This window comes from Trachemys scripta, chromosome 5, assembly GCF_013100865.1.
Source record: "Trachemys scripta elegans isolate TJP31775 chromosome 5, CAS_Tse_1.0, whole genome shotgun sequence".
Taxonomy (NCBI): Eukaryota; Metazoa; Chordata; order Testudines; family Emydidae; genus Trachemys; species Trachemys scripta.
In genome coordinates this window covers 116,004,334-116,022,277 of record NC_048302.1, presented here as the reverse complement: position 1 = coordinate 116,022,277, position 17,944 = coordinate 116,004,334, and the positions used below count along the sequence as shown (strand labels likewise).

General features: G+C 44.4%; 1 protein-coding gene across 4 annotated transcripts in view; it reads right to left on the bottom strand.

Moving 5' to 3' along the window:
- Positions 1-5,718: 5,718 nt before the first annotated feature.
- Positions 5,719-17,944, bottom strand: part of KIAA0232 (KIAA0232 ortholog) — a 108,723-nt gene continuing 96,497 nt past the window's right edge. For all 4 annotated transcript variants that reach the window (XM_034772931.1, XM_034772932.1, XM_034772933.1 and 1 more), the window contains 3 exons: positions 9,518-9,626; positions 9,026-9,123; positions 5,719-8,374 (listed from right to left, as the gene is read on the bottom strand). In XM_034772931.1, coding sequence (XP_034628822.1) covers positions 8,195-8,374; positions 9,026-9,123; positions 9,518-9,626 — 387 coding nt within the window. In that variant the 3' untranslated portion in view covers positions 5,719-8,194. The remainder of the gene's footprint in view (positions 8,375-9,025; positions 9,124-9,517; positions 9,627-17,944) is intronic.

The following is a 17,944-nucleotide window of genomic DNA, read 5'->3' as shown; positions in this document are numbered from 1 at the left end:
TTAACAGCTGTTGCAGAGTGGCTGAGACGCTGGTGCTCCAGTGTAAATGGGGAGTAACCTTATTGCGCAGTGATTGACCTCCAGAAACTTCCCATAATCCTTTTAAGTGAAGGTTCCTCTCCTTGCTTTGTTGTGATGCCTCTCTTTGTTTTGTTGTGAACTCCCGACGCTCAGGGAGCTGCTTATCAAAAAAACAAACAGCTACTGTTTGCTGTGAATGAGTAGAGGCAGGCAGGGGGGCTCCCTTTGGAAGCCCACAGCTAATGTTTGCTTGAAGAGAGAGGCGGTGCGCGGGGTGGGGGAGTCGTTTCCGCAACCGGCTGCTTATCTGGTCTGTGAGAAAAAAAACAAACAGCTGCTGTTTGTTTTCAGTGAGTGAGAGAGGGGTGGGGGGGTCAGAATTTGCAAGGCAGGGTGCTGACAGTGTCGGCACTCCAAAAACCCACTCTCTCTCCCCCTGCGCTCCCTGTCACACTCCACCCCACCCGCCCCTTTTGAAAAGCACATTGCAGCCACTTGAATGCTGGGATAGCTGCCCAGAATGCACCGCTCCCAATGCCGCTGCAAATGTGGCCACGATAGTGCGCTGTCAGCTATCAGTGTGGACAGACTGCAGCGCTTTCCCTACTCAGCTGTACGAAGACAGGTTTAACTTATAGCGCTGTACAGCTGCATTGTAGCCATACCCAAACTAAGTTTCCTTTTACATCTTCTAGGCTCTTCCCTTTCTCTGGGGGTGATAGATCGGATCACCTTTCTAACAGCCCCAGATTGCCTTATTTCAATGTGACTAGTTTGGAATGTGAGGATGTGACCGTTCGCTTCCCAGCTTATAGCTGGCCTCTGCTGTTTAGCCTAATAACAGGGCCTCAGACTGTCACAGTAAGAGAAGGCCCTTACACCGGCAGACAGTGATTTTGATTCTCTCTTTTATACCTCTGTAACTAGCTAAGTGATAAGAATACACCTAAATTCTTAAAGTATAGGCCTTTGCAGACAGGCCTGAATATCTATATCTTAACAGGGGATACTAGTGGGACAGTGGGAGACCAGTTACCGGCTCATGCCAATGCTCCTAAACCTCACTCAACACTGACAAATGCATAGCTGGAAACCCATCGCCATATTTGGGGTCGGGAAGGAATTTTCCTCCAGGGCAGATTGGCTGAGCCCCTGGAGGTTTTTCGCCTTCCTCCGCAGCATGGGGCAGGGATCTCTAGCAGGAGGGTTTCTGCCGATTGAAGCCACCTAAAACAGGATTGGGGACTTCAACAGCAGAGTCCAGGGAAGGGGTAGGGACGGTTTTGTGGCCTGCAGCATGCAGGGGGTCAGACCAGATGATCATAATGGTCCCTTCTGACCTTAAAGTCTATGAGTCTATGAGCTAACCTGTGTGCTAGCATTGTTAAAATAGATGTTAAGTTGATAATGTGTTTAGGCTTTATGAAATGCTTGTAGGATGCTACATGTATTAATCTAATAATATCTGTAAAGTATGTTGTAAGGCTGTGGTTCTTAGAGGTCTTCCAGGGCATACAACAGGCTACATAAAAAGCACTAGTGAAGTCAGTAAAAACTAAAATTTCATACAATGACTTGTTTATACTGCTGTCTATACACTGATATGTAAGTACAGTATTTATATTCCCATTGATTTATAATTATATAGTAAAAATGAAAAACCAATTTTTCAGTGTGCTGTGAGACTTCTGTATTTTTGTCTGATTTTGAGTACTGTACTAAGTAGTTTTTAAGTGAGGTGAAACTTGGGGTACGCAAGACAAATCAGACTCCTGAAAGGGGTACAATAGTCTGGAAAGGTTGAGAGCCACTTTTATAAGGTAATTGTAACTATAAAAGTGTTTGCTAAAACTGTAAAACCCCAGGCAGGAGAGAAGCATTACCAAGTGTGAAATACTAATTTACCACAAGAGATGTCATCTCCTGCCCAACAAAACAAGGTCTATAAACACCAGACAAGCTCGTGTGGAACATCAGTGGACAAAAGACTTTGTTCATCGCGCCCCCCCCCCCCCCCCCTGCCCCTTTGGAACCCGGCACAAAACTTCTCCCATCAGCTTGAGCTCTGGGGCAGGGGGATAAAAATCTGTGTTTAAAAAAAAAAAGAGATTACTATTAAATTGCTTGGAATTTGGAGAAGGCAGTATTTCTAATCAGAAGAAAGAGATCCACAAGCTGCTTAGCTTAGGTTAGCCCTAAAGGACATATAGTGTTTGCACATTATAGCAGCTTCTATTATCTTTTGAAACCTAAGCAACTCATTTGTGTACGTTTACCTGCTTTAACCTTGTAAACAGCATTTCTTTTTCTTAGGTAATAAATCTGTATTAATTATAGGATTGGCTACAAGCATTGTCTTTGGTGAGAGATCTAAGGTACAACTGACCTAAGTGACTGGGAGTAACCACAATATTGTTGTGATTTTTGGTGTAAGGGACCATCTATCCCAAAGGCAAGCTTGTTTAGGTGGCAAGATAGACCAGAGTACCCAAGGGGACTGTCTGTGACTCCATGTTAAGGCTGTTGTAGTACTTGAGGAGTTCACACTTGATACTTCATTGATTAAATTAAGTATAGAGAAAAAAATGTGTGTGGGGGGGCGGGGGTTGTGCCTTATTTTTTAACAGTCTGCCCTGAGGATGTTGCTCATGGTTGTGAGCCACTCTAGACAGCTTGAAAACTACTACTTATTTCATAGGTGGGATAGGCTCTCTATCACTACTGTGGGTCTCTCTGCCTACCCTTCCCCCTGGGTCTCTGAGGTTCCTTTTGCAGTCTTTTTCCTCCTTCCTTTATCTCTGAAGGATTGAAGGTAGAATGAACTGTATTCAGTCTCCAATGCACACAGCGCCCTCTGCAGAGAAGAGCAGGAAGCGATGCAACATCAGTTACTTCTGCCTCTACAACTTGTTCTAAATTGGGATGAGCTTTGCCAGTGACCTCAGGGATGAGAGGAAACAAAGTAGGCTGTGGGGAGGACAGCCAGGAGAGTGAGCTGCTCCCTAGCTGGCTTTCTAGCAAATGAAAGAGCTGAGCACTCCTAGCTCTTTGTTCACCCAGCAAGTAGCAAGTGGGTTGCCCAACTGGCACGTGCCTTAGACCTACGCTCCTGCTAAGTAGGCAGAGATAATATCCTTACTCTCTTTGTAAAGCAGTTTGAGATTTTCAGTGTCTCATACATACAAATTATGAATTATACTAACGGGGTACACAGATGTCTTCCTGGGATTACATCAACTCTTCTAGACATTTGTATAGTTTAATCACAGGCTACATAAAAAGCACTAGCAAAGTCTGTACAAACTAAAATTTCATACAATGACTTGTTTATATTGCTCTATATACTATACACCGAAATGGAAGTACAATATTTATATTCCAGTTGATTTATTTTATGACATGGTAAAAATGAGACAGGAAGCAATTTTTCAGTAATAGCGTGTTGTGACACTGCTGTATTTTGTCTGATTTTGTAAGCAAGTAGTTTTTAAGTGAGGTGAAACTTGGGGTAGGCAAGACAAAAAATCAGACTCCTGAAGTAGTCTGGAAAGGTTGCGACAAACGTAAACAAGCTAAAGACATCCAAAAGCTGGAGGGAAGGGAGCCCTCAATGGTCAAACTCATTCACTGGAGTTTGCTTTTAAGGATCACTGCTTGTACGGTGGGGCTGATTTGGTCCCATGGATCAAAAGGTACTTTCCTATTGACAAAGGCATTTGGTATAAAGATTATACTGGAGAATAATTTCTCTGACATTTCCAAAGGGAGGAAAGAATTTCACACAATTCTTAAGAGCAACTAACAGTTAAGCACAGTTGTTTACTGAAAAAAGTCTTATTTGCAGCTAAAGACTATTACAGCTGATGGGAGTGCACATTAAAGTCAGTTATAACCAGATGGATCTGACTCGGCACTAAAATGACTAATAGAACTTGCTGTCCATGCAAAATAGAGGTGTTGCTTGTACCACATACTGGAAGGGGAAGTTGACTGTTCGACAAATCTGTAGTAACCATTCAAATATAATGATCAAAAGGCCTGGTTGACCAATTTAATCCGTTTAACAAAAGTCCTCTATAATCTCAAAAAGAAAATGAACTATTTTTCTAGAACAATTGATGTCTGAAATTATTAGGATTAGAATTTCAATTTGGAAATTACTGCAACCTTTGAAATTAGAGGTAAATGTTGCTAGATGTGTGCAAGGATTTAGCTATATACTGGGCATTGACTTTAGTGGACCTTCATACAGATGAATCTGTGGGAATTGTTTGGAACTTTCTCTCTGAAGTATATGTATTTCCAGTACACAACCTATTGATTTGTGGCCACTGTATATTACACCAGGACCATCCTTCCAAGAAGTGAAATTTAAGAGCCGAGTTACAATTGTTTTCATTTCTATAGATTTAAGTAATTGAGAAAAATGACCAAGACTCTGGAACTCTGCAAAACAGGTACCATCATTTAAATATTTTTCTCTAAGAAATTTTGTACAGATGTGTCACATACCTAAGTGTGTATTTTTGTACTGTTTCCACACTGTCTAGTCCATGAAAGTCAGACTCATTCTGTGTGGAGGGCCAAGTTACACTTTTCATTATGCTGTGTGTGAGAGAGCTGCAAACTTAGGGCATATAATACCCATGATCTACAGAAGATTTCTTACTGAAATCAGTGAAAATGAAGCCATTTAGTTTAGATGTCTAACTATGGATATATAGGGAATTTAGGTATCAATTAAAAAAAAATCCTAGCTATGCAGTTCAAGATGACACAAAAGAGAAGTTTCTACTTCACTTTCCGGCACTTGGTTAAGATTAGTGGTTTTCAAAAAACAAGAATCATATTCACAATAGTTCTACAAATCAAATATATTCTGAGTCTGAATGGCTGAGTTTAGGTTGGGGGAAGAAACAAAGTGTTGTCTTTCATCCACCAGTGCTATGTAAAAAATTCTCTCTCAATCTCACTGATCAGGGAGGTTAGATTAGTGTTTCCCAGTTGATTATTCTTATTAATTCTCTTTGTAGTGATCCAGTATCTCCTCTCAACAACAGGTTTCTGACTCTTTTAAACCTAAGGGTATGAAGTTTTCTACATCAGTAATTAGACAGGAATTCTGATGGGTGCTCACCTCTTCTCAAATGTTTTTTTTTCCTGAGAGAAGTTCAAGGGTCCAAAGATTTTAATGACACATGCAGTGCATATTTGTCTCAATTAGACTAAAACACCAGGAAAGAGCAGACATATAGCAATGGAAAGAGGAGTCATGTTAGATATCTGCACTCTGTATCCTCTACCTCAAAATATTTAATTACTAAGGCCTTGGCTACACTTACCCGCTAGTTCGACAGCTGGAAATCGAACTTCTGGGTTCGACTTATCGCGTCTAGTCTGGACGCGATAAGTCGAACCCGGAAGTGCTCGCCGTCGACTGCGGTACTCCAGCTCGCCGAGAGGAGTACCGCGGAGTCGACGGGGGAGCCTGCCTGCCGCGTGTGGACCAAGGTAAGTTCGAACTAATTCGAACTAAGGTACTTCGAACTTCAGCTACGTTATTCACGTAGCTGAAGTTGCGTACCTTAGTTCGAATTAGGGGGGTAGTGTAGACCTGGCCTAAGTGTTGTATGTTCAAATTTGAATGAGAATTATATATCTTAACTAAGCAAAAAGAATACACACAGGCCATCCGATTGTCCTTTTATATTTTTATTCGGTGTTAAGTAACCCCACAAGAAAACAAAATCAGTTACTCTGGTGTACATGAAATCAGAACAAATACAACCACTTGAAGCAAAACAGTAGAAACAAATTTCAGCCCAGGAATGGAAAACTGATATTTCAGTGCTATGGATATGCAATGCGCTTCATACCACAGTGCAGTTCAGCGTTTGCCAACCTTTAATGCTTTTTTGTGTCTCTATCCATACAGAAAAACTAAAAACCACACCTCAACTCTCTCACTGAAAGCTTCAGAGCTTTAGCCATTAAACTATGAGAACAAGTACAGACAATTTGTTATTGCCCAAGCTCATTTATATATCATTTTATTTTCCCCCAAAGGTGCTGGAATATTACACCACAATGTAAGGTCAACACCTTTGTTGTTTTTGAGCCCTTTCTTACTTAAAAAAAGCAGCTCTATCGAAAATAAACTGAGCTAAAGATTGTGTTTGAAATATGTCCATTTGGTCATATTTTATTCTAGAATGAAGCTCTATTTCATTCTTCCTTGTAGTGATTTGAGGAATTTACATGTTACGTTCATTTTACTTTCACGTTTACAGATAAATAGTTTTCAGTGCAGGTGCTACACAACCTCTTAAGGAAGCTCCAGAAGAAAGTAAAATACATAAAAACCTATCCAAAATCTGCAAATAAATAAAAATTTAAAAAAAATTTAAAGTGTCAAAAGATTTGTTGTACTGAATATAAACCCTAAGATAATGTAGTTTAATAGCAGGATCAGAAAAAATTTCCTGGTAAGAACAAACAAAGCCAATTAAGTAAGGGTTTCATCGAAAAGGATACATGCAGCCTTGCATGGCTTTATAACCACAGATCTTAATTCTTGTACTATCAATTAAGAAAAGGCAACAAAACCCAGTTATTCAATTCACTTTCCTGCCACAGAACATATTTCAAAGCCAGTTCAGATCATATTTCAAATAGCTATAATTCTTAGGAGTTTTTATTGCCTGTCAAAATTAACGGTTAAGCTTTTTCAAGTCAGTACTAGACTGTCTTCACTTCCTGCTGTTATAGACATGCTGCTATTGTATAGATTAGTTTTTTAAAAACTTAGTTGGTAAAAACTTAGGATGTTTAGTTTTGCAAATATTGCTCCTCCTGTCTTATAAATTTTGCATAATGTGTTAAAAAGCACAAGGAGCTGATAGTCTTGTACAGATGCAACTTGATGATGTATTGACTTTCTAGGTTAACAAAATAAAATTTAAAAGCAAGTCACATAAAGCAACAATCACTACTGCAATCACACATGTATGTTGTAAGTCATCACTTCCCGCCCTCCCCACCCTCCCACCCACCACACACATAACTTGCCCCTAACATTCTCTCAGGAACACAAAATGAACTACGAGATTTACTAAATTACAGCCACAACAGCAGCTAACTGCAGCAGCCACAGGATTTCTTTCAAGTGAAGCACTGACCTTTTGCATATAAAACACTGAACATTCTGAGCATTTTAGATAGTTTTAGTCATCAGGCTCAAATTCAATATAGGATGCATTTGCAGGTTACATGAATGCAATCATTTGCAACAAGACAAAATCCTTATTACTTGTTACAAAGTTTACAACAATCCCCACATAATCCCAGAGATTTGGGGGTTCTTTTGGTGTGTGTGTGGTTTTTTTTTTTTTTTTTTTAAATACTTCTACCTTATAACGGCAGGTCACTAAAAAAGGACAAAAAAAAAAAAAAAAAACGAAAGAAAACTCACATTGCCTCCATACTTACAAAAATCCTTGGCTTCTCCAGTTAGCAAGAAGACTACAAACCATAGCATTTTCAGTGTTGGTTTGCGGGATGGGGGGAGGGAGGGGAAAATCATAGGATAGAAAACACAGTTTCTGTAAGTCTCTAAAGCACAACCCTGTTGTTCCTACTTCAAAGTTATGAGATTTACTGAATGAAGACTGGACAAGTCATTCATGCTTTTCTCCTGCATTCAGAAAGGCACTGATAGATTACAGTGTTTAGTATTTATCTCCCAGTTCTCAAAGAACAAATCCTAAATGTGCCAAAAGCTAAAGTCCGAATAGCAGAAGTAGTTTTAGACACTGCAATGCTAATAAGATAGTAATAGTGGTAAGGCTACAGTTACAAATGACAATAACTGCAGTTAAGATGCAAAAAAGCAGTGGTACCACTAAGACAAGCACATGCACATCCATTCTTGATTTGACAACACAATCTAGTCTAGTTCAAATAGCCAAGAATTTAACAGTTTGGAGAAAGTAAAATATTCAACAGGACAGTCACGTCCCTAACTATAAAATAAGCAAGAAGAGAAAGATAAATACATATCTGAATCCGTTAACTGAAGAGGAAATGCAAGTTGTTGTTTTAGAGCTACAGACCCTCAGGAAGGACAGTTTTCCATCTCATGTTACTTTTAAATCATTTGTTGTATTCTGGAGTTTTATAGGTGAGTTCGAGAAAAAAGCTCCTCCTCACAAGGATCAGCCCATTCACTTCCACCTTCTGAAGCTGTCTCTTCAGAGCTGGAGCTATCACTGGAGTATATTTTCTTCCTGAAGCCATTTGGTTTTGCTCCAGAATTTCTACCATCTGTACACCTTGCTTCATGAACAGAAGAAACCTAAGAATTTAAATTGACAGTTTATTTGGTACAGTGGAAAACAGAACATATTTGTCTATTTATAAGCTGGCAGATTTTATAATTATTTATTTTTTGGGTTGGGGCAAGATGCCACAGTAATTCAGAGTTACAGTTCTCACTTCACCTCTCTAACTTAGACATGAATAGCGAAGGTTGGGCTGTGATGACAAGTCCACATTCAGGACAGCATTTTTTTCACCCATCCTTTCGTTCAAAGTCTTCCATTTCTGACTCTCTTGCCAATTTCTGAACCACATTTGTAATTCTGAGTACATTACTATCACTGCTAACTGGAGAGTAACTCTCCAAGTCATTCCCAAATCTTAACAACTGGCTCTATGTGGTTTACAGGAGCACATTGTCCCACCCTAGTTACTGAAAGTAAGCTCTGTAAAGAAAAAATACAGCACTCTTCCAGCACATCTGACCAATCAATTCACAGTAATCCCAGAGGGCTTACATTCCATCCTCTTGGCCAAAAGACAGGTAAGTATGGTGAGGGGTTTGCGAAAAATGAGAGGACACGAAAGTTGCTTCAAAATGAAAATGTGGAGAAAATCAGAATTTGTAGTCTTGAATATAACTGGGGCCAGCCACAAAGACTGTGATGACAGAGGATAAATCACTCACCATATTAAAATCTAAAAGATGTTCTTCATTGTTGGGAACTTCCTTTACATCTGGGTATTCTCCTACACCATTCTCTCCCTTGGCATTTGTGTAACATTCTTGAGGTGTTTTTGTTTCAGAGTGGAGGAGACAAAAAAAAAGAAGAGGAAAATCTCATTAAGAAACAAGGTTATCTACATTTCACTAAAATGTATAACATTTAATCCATTTTCTTCAGATTTATCTTAGGGTAAATTAGGTCGATTTTATAGAAGATGATTTTTAGAAATTGATTTTATACAGTCAATTGGGTATGTCCATACTAAGCGCATTAAGTCGGTGGAGTGCGTCCTCACTATCGTGGCTAGCATCGACTTACGCAGCGGTGCACTGCGGTGAATCCCACAGTTCCCGCAGTCTGGGAATTATATATATAGCTGGTAGTTCTATTTCTGGTTATCTGTAAAGTAAGCAATTTTAATACAGTTAGTTCAATAACGGATGTCTTCTTACCGTCACACTGTGAAGCAGGAAAGAGGGGAGAATAGAGTGCCTTTTCCCACCAGGACTGCTTTTCCTGGCTGCCACTCCTTGTTTGCAGATCAGTGTTCAATATAGGAAACTGTTTAGACAATAATCATACATTAGTATCCCATAAATAACAATGCACTCTGACACCCAAGGGCAAAGGGTCTCTCTTGAAAACAATCTGGCAAGCCATGGAAATAACATGGTACAATTTCTGATTATACTGGAAAAGGGTTCTTAGGGTACATTTACACTACAGCACTTACAGTGCTTGTGGTGGAGATGCGCTAAGCCCACAGGAGACAGCTCTTCTGGTGCCTTAACTCCTGCCTCTGAGAGATGGTAACTATGTCAGTGGGAGAAGCTCTGTTACAGACATACCACGTCTACACAGGTAATTGATGTCACTCAGTTGTGTGGATTATTCACACCCCTGAGCAATGCAAGTTATACCCAAGTAACCTGTAGTGTTGACAAGATCTTAGCCTCCTAATGTTTGCTCTCTATTACCCTCTGAAAGTGGATGTAGCAATAGTGCTATCAATTGAATACATTGAAGGAAATCTAGATTGTTAAGGAGTTAATTAGTGACAGTTTGGTTATAAAACAATGACTCCATCTTTCTTTTTAAAAAAATCAGTTATATCATGTTTTAAAAAATCCTTATCCATTAATAAAATGTCACAAATTTTATTTTTGAATTCTAATGTTTCATTTATGTTTGTCACAGACTAGTTCCTACAACATGAATGCACATGACCGAGATACTGAAAGCTTGCCACAATAGGCATGACTGTGCAATTCTGTAATCAGATGTGTGGTAACAACATTTGTATTTTGTGCCAGCTTGTGAATCTTATGTAATGCCTTTTAAAGAAGTTAGCCTGTGTGTTTTTTATATAAGCCACATTGCAAACGTCAACACTGGCTCAATGTCCAGCTTCCGCTTTTATGTAAAGCTGAAGATCATGAAATAGGGAAAAAATTCACTAACATGAACAAGTTGCTCTGTTCATCCTTTAGCTGAAAAAAAGGTAATAACAATAAGTGGTAATTACAAATTTGGAGCCTAATCCTGAAAAAAGCAGTTACCTACCTCTAACTGTTGTTCTTCGAGATGTGTTGCTCATGTCCATTCCATGTCAGGTGTCTGTGCTCGCCACATGCACGAAGGGCCGGCTCTTGCGCCCTCTGGAGTCACACACATATGTGCCGATATAAGGGGCCCTTCAGTTCTCCCCTTCAGTTCCTTCTTGTCAGAATTCCGACGAAGGGGAAGAAGGGTGGGTCAAGGAAAGGATATGAGCAACACATCTCAAAGAACAGTTACAAGATATAGGTAACCATTTTTGATTCAAGTGCTTGCACATGTCCAGTCCACATCAGGTGACTCGCAAGCGGTGTCTCTGGAGGTGAGCCAGGAATTCATGGATGGGTCGATTGTAACACCACTCTGCTGAAGCCAAAGTCATCTCAGGTCTTTTGCGTGATGGCATGGTGGGTCGTGAAAGTATGGACAGCTGACCATGTCGCAGCCTTGCAGATGTCCTGGATTGGAACATGAGCCAGGAATGCTGCTGACGAAGCCTCTGCTCTTGTTGAATGAGCTGTCAGTATTGGCGAAGGTGTGACCTTTGCCTGCTCATGGGTGGTGATCCAGGACAAAATACTCTGAGATGACACTAGGAGTCCCTTCATCCTGTCAGCCTCTGCAATGAAAAGCTGAGATGAGCTACAGAAAGGCTTGGTTCGCTCAAGGTAGAAAGCCAGGGCACGTCCGACATCCAGAGCGTGCAGATGCCTCTCCTCGGCAGTCTATGGCTTTGGGAAGAACACTGGCAGGAGGATATCCCAATTGACATGAAACTGCAATACTACCTTTGGCATGAAGGCTGGGTAGAGGCGCAGCTGAACCATGTCCTTACAGGATATTGTGTAAGGGGGTTCTGAGGTTAAAGACTTGATCTCAGAGACCCATCTCGCAGAAGTGATCTCTACAAGGAAAGCGACCTTCCACGATAGATCCAGAAGTGAGCAGGATGCCAATGGCTTGAAAGGAGGTCCAGTAAGCCTAGATAGCACTAAACTGAGGTCTCAGGGGGGGGGGGGGGACGACCAGGTCATGGACCAGTGGAATCTTTCCAGGCCCTTGAGAAATCTGATTGTCATTGCATGCAAGAAAACTGATCTGCTCTGGATGTGAGAGTGGAAGGCTGATATGGCTGCCAGGTGTACCCTGATCGATGAGAGTGCCAAACCTTGGTGCTTTAGATGGAACAGATATTCTAGGATGGATTGTAAAGATGACTGAAATGGAGAGAGGTTCCATTCAGATACCCAGCAGGTGAAGCACTTCTACTTAACCAGGTAAGTAGCCCTGGTAGAGGGTTTTCTGCTTTCTAAAAACACGTTGGACCTGTCTGGAGCAAGCCTGCTCCTCAAGGCTTAGCCATGCAGCATCCATGCTGTCAGGTGCAGAGAGGCAAGGTTCGGATGCAGCAGTGGTCCGTGGTCCTGCGAGAGCAGGTTTGGGCAGTTTGGAAGCGTCCACAAGCATGCCAAGCCAGTGTTGGTGAGGCCATGCCAGAGCTATCATGATGACTTATGGCCCTGTCCCTCTTGATCTTCATAAGAGCCTTTTGATGAGAGGCATTGGTGGAAAGGCATACATCAGGTTGCATACCTGTAACAGGAGAAAGGGATGTGAAAGAGAGCCCTTGTTGAGGCTAGGCAAAGAACAAAACCAATGACATTTTCTGTTTTGTTTGGTAGTGAATAGGTCCACCTAGGGAGTTCCCCACTTCTGGAAGATGTTCCAGTGACATCCAGGTTGAGGGACCACTCGTGGCATGAGGAAGAGGAGGACCAGCTGAGGCAACCTGCTAAAGTGTTCAAGACCCCCAGGAGATGCGAGGCTTCTAGATGGATATCATGTTGGATACAGAACGAAGGGCTTCTTGGCAGAGAGCTGATGACTGTGCTCCCCCTTGCTTGTTGACATAGAACATTGATGCTGTGTTGTCCACCAATAGCTGCACTACTTTGCCGGATAGTTGAGGAAAGAACACTTCACAAGACAGATGCGTGGCTCTGAGTTCTCTCATGTTGATATGTAACAACAGCTCCTCTTGAGGCCACAGGCCCTGGGTCCTGAGCGTACTGAGGTGAGCTGCCCACCACAAGTCCAAAGCATCCGACACCAGGGACATGGAGTTGCAAATGGAACCCCTTCTGTCACATGGTGTGGGTTCGACCACCATGCTAGGGAGGTAAGAATTTGCAGTGGTATGGTGAGGACCATGTCCAAGTGATGTCTGGCTGCAGGGTATACTGATGCCAACCACATCTGTGTGTGTGTGGGGGGGGGGGGGGTCTAAGACGTAGCCTTGCATGCTGTATTACATAGGTGCACCCTGCCATGTGCCCTAGCAGTCTGAAGCATACTTTGGCTGTGGTGAGTCGTGACTCAGACAATCAGATCTGACATCGCCAAGAATCTGGCTTCTGGTAGGAAAGCTCTGGCTTGGGTAGAGTCAAGGACTCCTTCAATAAACTCCATTCTTTGTACTGGGACTACTGTTGATTTTTGTTCATTTATCAACAGGCCCGGAACTTGGCAGGTGGCTCATACTACTATGAGCCATGTTGGACTTGTGGCCTCGAGTGACCCTTGATGAGCCAATCGTCAAGGTACAGGTAGATCTGAATACCCTGATGTCTGAGGTAGGTTGCAACTACTACCATATATTTTGTAAAAACACTCTTGGTGCTGTTGCTAGACCAAACAGGAGCACTGCAAACTGGTAGCAAGTCCTTCCAACCACAAACCGTAGAAACCTTCTGTGGCCACGGAACATAGAAAGTGTGGAAGTATGCGTCCTTTAAGTCGAGGGCGGCGTACCAGTTTCCAGGAAAGGGATAATGGAGGCCAGAGAGACCATGTGGAACTTCAACTTCTTGAGATATTCGTTCAGGCCTTGTAGGCCCAAGATGGGTCGTAGACCCTCTTTGGCCTTCGGTATCAGGAAGTAGCAGGAGTAAAAGCCTTTCCCTCTCAGTTCTTTGGGAACCCCCACCCATAGGAGGGCTTGCACCTCCTAGACAAGCAGTTGCTCGTGAGAAGAGTCCCTGAAGAGGGATGGGGATATGGGGTGGGAAGGAGGAATGGAAATAAATTGGAGGGTATACCCCCCACTGCTACAGTGCTGAGCACCCACTGGTCTGATATTATAATAGTCCAAGCAGGGAGGGAGGGTAATAGGCAGTCTGAAAATAAGAGGGGCGTTGGATCCTAGTTGTAGACTGGGAGGTTGCCCTTGAGCGCAACCTCAAAATGCCTGCTTTTTCCCAGGAGGGTGGCAGCTAGAGCCTGATTGGGTCAATGTGGCCGGCGGTTGGCCCTGGCGGTGCTTGTAGCCCTTGTCCTCCTTTCTATAGGGCTTAGCCCTGGCCTGGCCCCCGAACCTCTGAGGCTGTTGAGGCCTGAAATGCTTCCTTGAGGCTGTGGGAGTGTAAAGGCTAGGGAGCATAGTGTGGCCCTAGAATCTTTTAGTCCGTGCAGCCTGCTGTCAGTTTGTTCTGAAAACACAGCCGATCCATCTAAGGCGAAGTCCTGGATGGATTGCTGGACTTCCACGGACAGGCCAAATGACTGCAGCCATGATGCCTGTCTCATGGATACAGCCGATGCCCTTGTTCCAGCTGCTTAGTCGGCAGTATCCGAGGCTGCCTGGAGGGAGGCCCTGGCTACAGTCTTTCCCTTGTCAAGTATGGCCAAGAACCCCTGTTTGGACTCCTGCGCAGAGAGCCAGCAAACTTGGCTATAAAGTGCCACACACTGTAATCATATCGCCCCAGCAAAGCTTGGTGGTTCAATATGCGCAGTTTCCAGGCTGGCAGTCAAATAAACTTTTCTGCCAAAAAGATGTGGCCTCTTTGACTCCTTTTTTTGGGGGTCCAACTGGTTTGATCTTGTCTCTCTCTCTCATTGGCTGCTGTGACTACTAAGGACTGAGGTGAGGAATGAGAATACAGATATTCAAAGCCATTGGCAGGGTATAGTACTTTCTCTCTGTGTGCTTAGAAATAGGGGGCAGAGAGGATGGGGTCTACCATAAGGTCTTGACAAGTTTCACGATCCCCTTGTGGACAGGAAGGGTGACCTTCAATGGGGATGCTGCTGCCAAAATATTGAATAGGGCATCAGTGGGCTCCTTTAGATCCTCTGCTTCTAAGCCCAAGTTTGAGTTCTTGTGGAACCGAGTGAGAAGGTCCCGCCACTGCCTCATCAGGTGAGGAAGAAGAAGAGGCCAGAATGGGGGGAGGTATCAATTCCACTTCCCTAGTTGGGGCAGCCTTGTCCGAGGCTAGTGGAGGTGAATGGACACCTTGGACTGATCCTTCATCGAGTTGGGCAGTATACCGTTGCTGACCACCTTTCTGAGGCCCGAGAGACTGAGCATTGTACCTGGGATCCCGGGGCAGGGAGGAACCCCCACGGGTTCCAGAACTGCCAGGGTACAGGCCATTGGCCTTGTGGCCATGCGCTTGCTGATGGGCCTGGGGGAAAACCCGCTGGCAATGCAGGATACACCTTGCTCTTGGGCACATCAATCTCCTTGCCCTCAGAGCAAGGGTCCTCCATCGGTGACCAGGGCGGTGCTACTGTCGTCTCCACTTCCACACTGTATCGAGAGGGCTGGTGTTTAATGCTTGGGGCGCAGTACAGGGGTTCCGTGGAGCGATGCCGTGTGTCTGGCGACCGATGGTGGTGCTCAGGGAATTGGCGACAGCACTCCAGGGACCAGCGGTGCACCTCTGGGACCACCGCTGAGGGACTGGTGCCAGGAGAGAGCAGTATCAGGTCTCTGAAGAGTGATTGCGTGGCTCCAGGGATCGCTGATGAGACTCTGGTGACCGGCACAGTGCCATGGGGATGGGGAATCGCTGCAGGGGGTCCCTCGCCAGCTTGCCTCTAGACAAGACCACCACCGACAGTACCAATGGGAGGTCCCAGGACCTCTCTTCATAAGGTGTCAGCGTCACCAGCAAGGGAACAATGTCCATGGCTGCTTGAAATACTTGACTGGAACTGTGTCGAACACCCCTACTGCTCCCAGAGGTCGGAGATAGGTCCCGGGACATGTTTGGCAGTCTGCTGCCTCACCAAGTTCCGGGGAAGACAAGCACCCCAGCGTGGGTCTTGGCTCATCCCCCACCTTCCCCTTGCGGGATACTGGGAAGCACCCTCTTCCTGTATGCTTCTTACGTCTCTTGGCAGGCACTGGAGACTGGGATGAATGCCGTGAGGAAGTCGGTGGTGAAGGGGCATGCCTTACTGATGCCGATGTACTCAGCGCCAAGTCTGAGCAGGCTGGCTCCATGAGAAGCGCTCTAAGTCTGCTGTCCCACTCTTTCTTAATATGCTGTTTGAACCCTTTACCAATCCTGCATTTGTCACATACGTGGGTTTCCCCAAATCACTTCAGCAGCTCTGGTGGGGATCACTGACAGGCCTGGGCTTCTTGCACAGCTTGAAGTCCAAGGACCTGGCATGCACTATCCCTGGGCTAAATCCCTCAGGGGACTATCTATAACTTACACTGAAGTAACTATATACACTAAAATCACTACTGAAAACAGATAGGAAAGACCACTAATATGGACGTTCCAGCACCATCACTGGCCGTAAGAAGGAACTGAAGGGGGAGGGAGGGGGAGAGCGGGCCAGCATTGCCCTTTATATTGGCGCATATGCGCACAACTTCAAAGGGCGCTAGAGCTGGCCCTACAGATACCACTGGGGGAAAACTTCCTGCACCAGTGCATGTGGCGAGCACACGCACCTAACATGGAATGGACATGAGCAAACACTCAAAGAAGAATACTTACTACTGAGTGTATATTCCTACTGAAATCAACAGAACTACTCACACAACAAAGCACTGTACTCAGAAGTGTCTGCAGGACCACATTCTTATGAATTTGTCATTAGATTCAGTAGTAATAGTAAATAAGAGAGACAAGGTGGATGAGGTAATTTCTTTTATTGGACCAACTTCTGTCAAGTTTACATAGAGCTCTTCTTCAGGTATGGGAAACGTACTTAGGCTTTGTCTACACTGGAGAGTTTTGTTGACACAAGTTAAGCTGACAATCAAAAACCAGTATAATTACAACGCTTGTGCATGTTCATACTAAGCTCCCTCTGTTTGCAGAGCGCATCCACAGCTGGTGTTCTAGCACTGACAGTGAGAGCAATAACTATGGGTAGCTATCCCATTGTGGTACTCACCATATTTTGCTGCTAGACTTTATGGGAAGATGGAGTGGATCGCAGTGCATCATGGGTACAGGCTCAATGTCCCATGATGCAGTTCTTTCTGTCCCAGCATTCCACGGGCTTCCAACTGCATTTCATGGAATTTTTCAATGGCCTCTGTTTACTGCGCACCCACCATCTCTGTCTGATAGGATGGATCCCACACTGCTCCCTACTGTTGTGGTTACTGTTATGAACACATTGCGGATGGTCATGCAGTATATCATGAGTAAGGCTACATTTTAGTCACAGGTATTTTTAATAAAAGTCATGGACAGGTCATGAACAGTAAACAAAAATTCATGGCCCATAACCTGTCCATGACTTGTACTATATGCCCCTGACTAAATCTTGGGGAGGGGGTGGCCTGGGATCCCTGCTGGTGCTGGGGGGCGGGGGAGGAGCGGACTGGTGGGGCTGGCAGGCTCCCAGCCTGGCTCCTCGTGGTTCCCCAGAAACAGCGACATGTCCCTCTCTCAACTCCTAGCTCTGCACGCTGTCCCCACCCCAAGCGCCAGCTCTGCAGCTCCCATTGGCTGGGAACTACGGCCAATGGGAGCTGTGGGGGCAATGCCTGCGGGCAGAGGCAGTGCACGGACCTAGGAGCTGAGGGAGGGACATGTCGCCACTTCCGGGGAGCCCCCCAAGGGAAGAGCCGCCCAGAGCCCTCACCCCCTCCCACGCTCCTCCCCCCCCAACTCCTGCTGCTGGAAGGGGGGCACAGTGGCACAAGACTGCCCCAGCAGCAGCTGGCCCATGGGCTGCTCAGGCGGTCCCCAGGCCAGCCGCACTGACCGCGGCAGAAGTCACAGAGGTCCCAGAAAGTCACAGAATCCGTGACTTCATGACCTCTGTGACAAACTCTCAGCCTTAATCATGAGCTCCCAATCTGAACAGGAATTAGAATTTCCTGACTTGCTGTGTGCCATGGAAAGAAACAACACCAGATTACTTTTGGCATTCACGGAGCAACTGAACATGGTGGACCATCGCTTTTGGGCTCAGGAAACAAGCACTGACTGGTGAGATAGCATCATTATTCAGGTTTGGGATGATGAGCAGTGGCTGCAGAACTTTCTGATGCGGAAAGC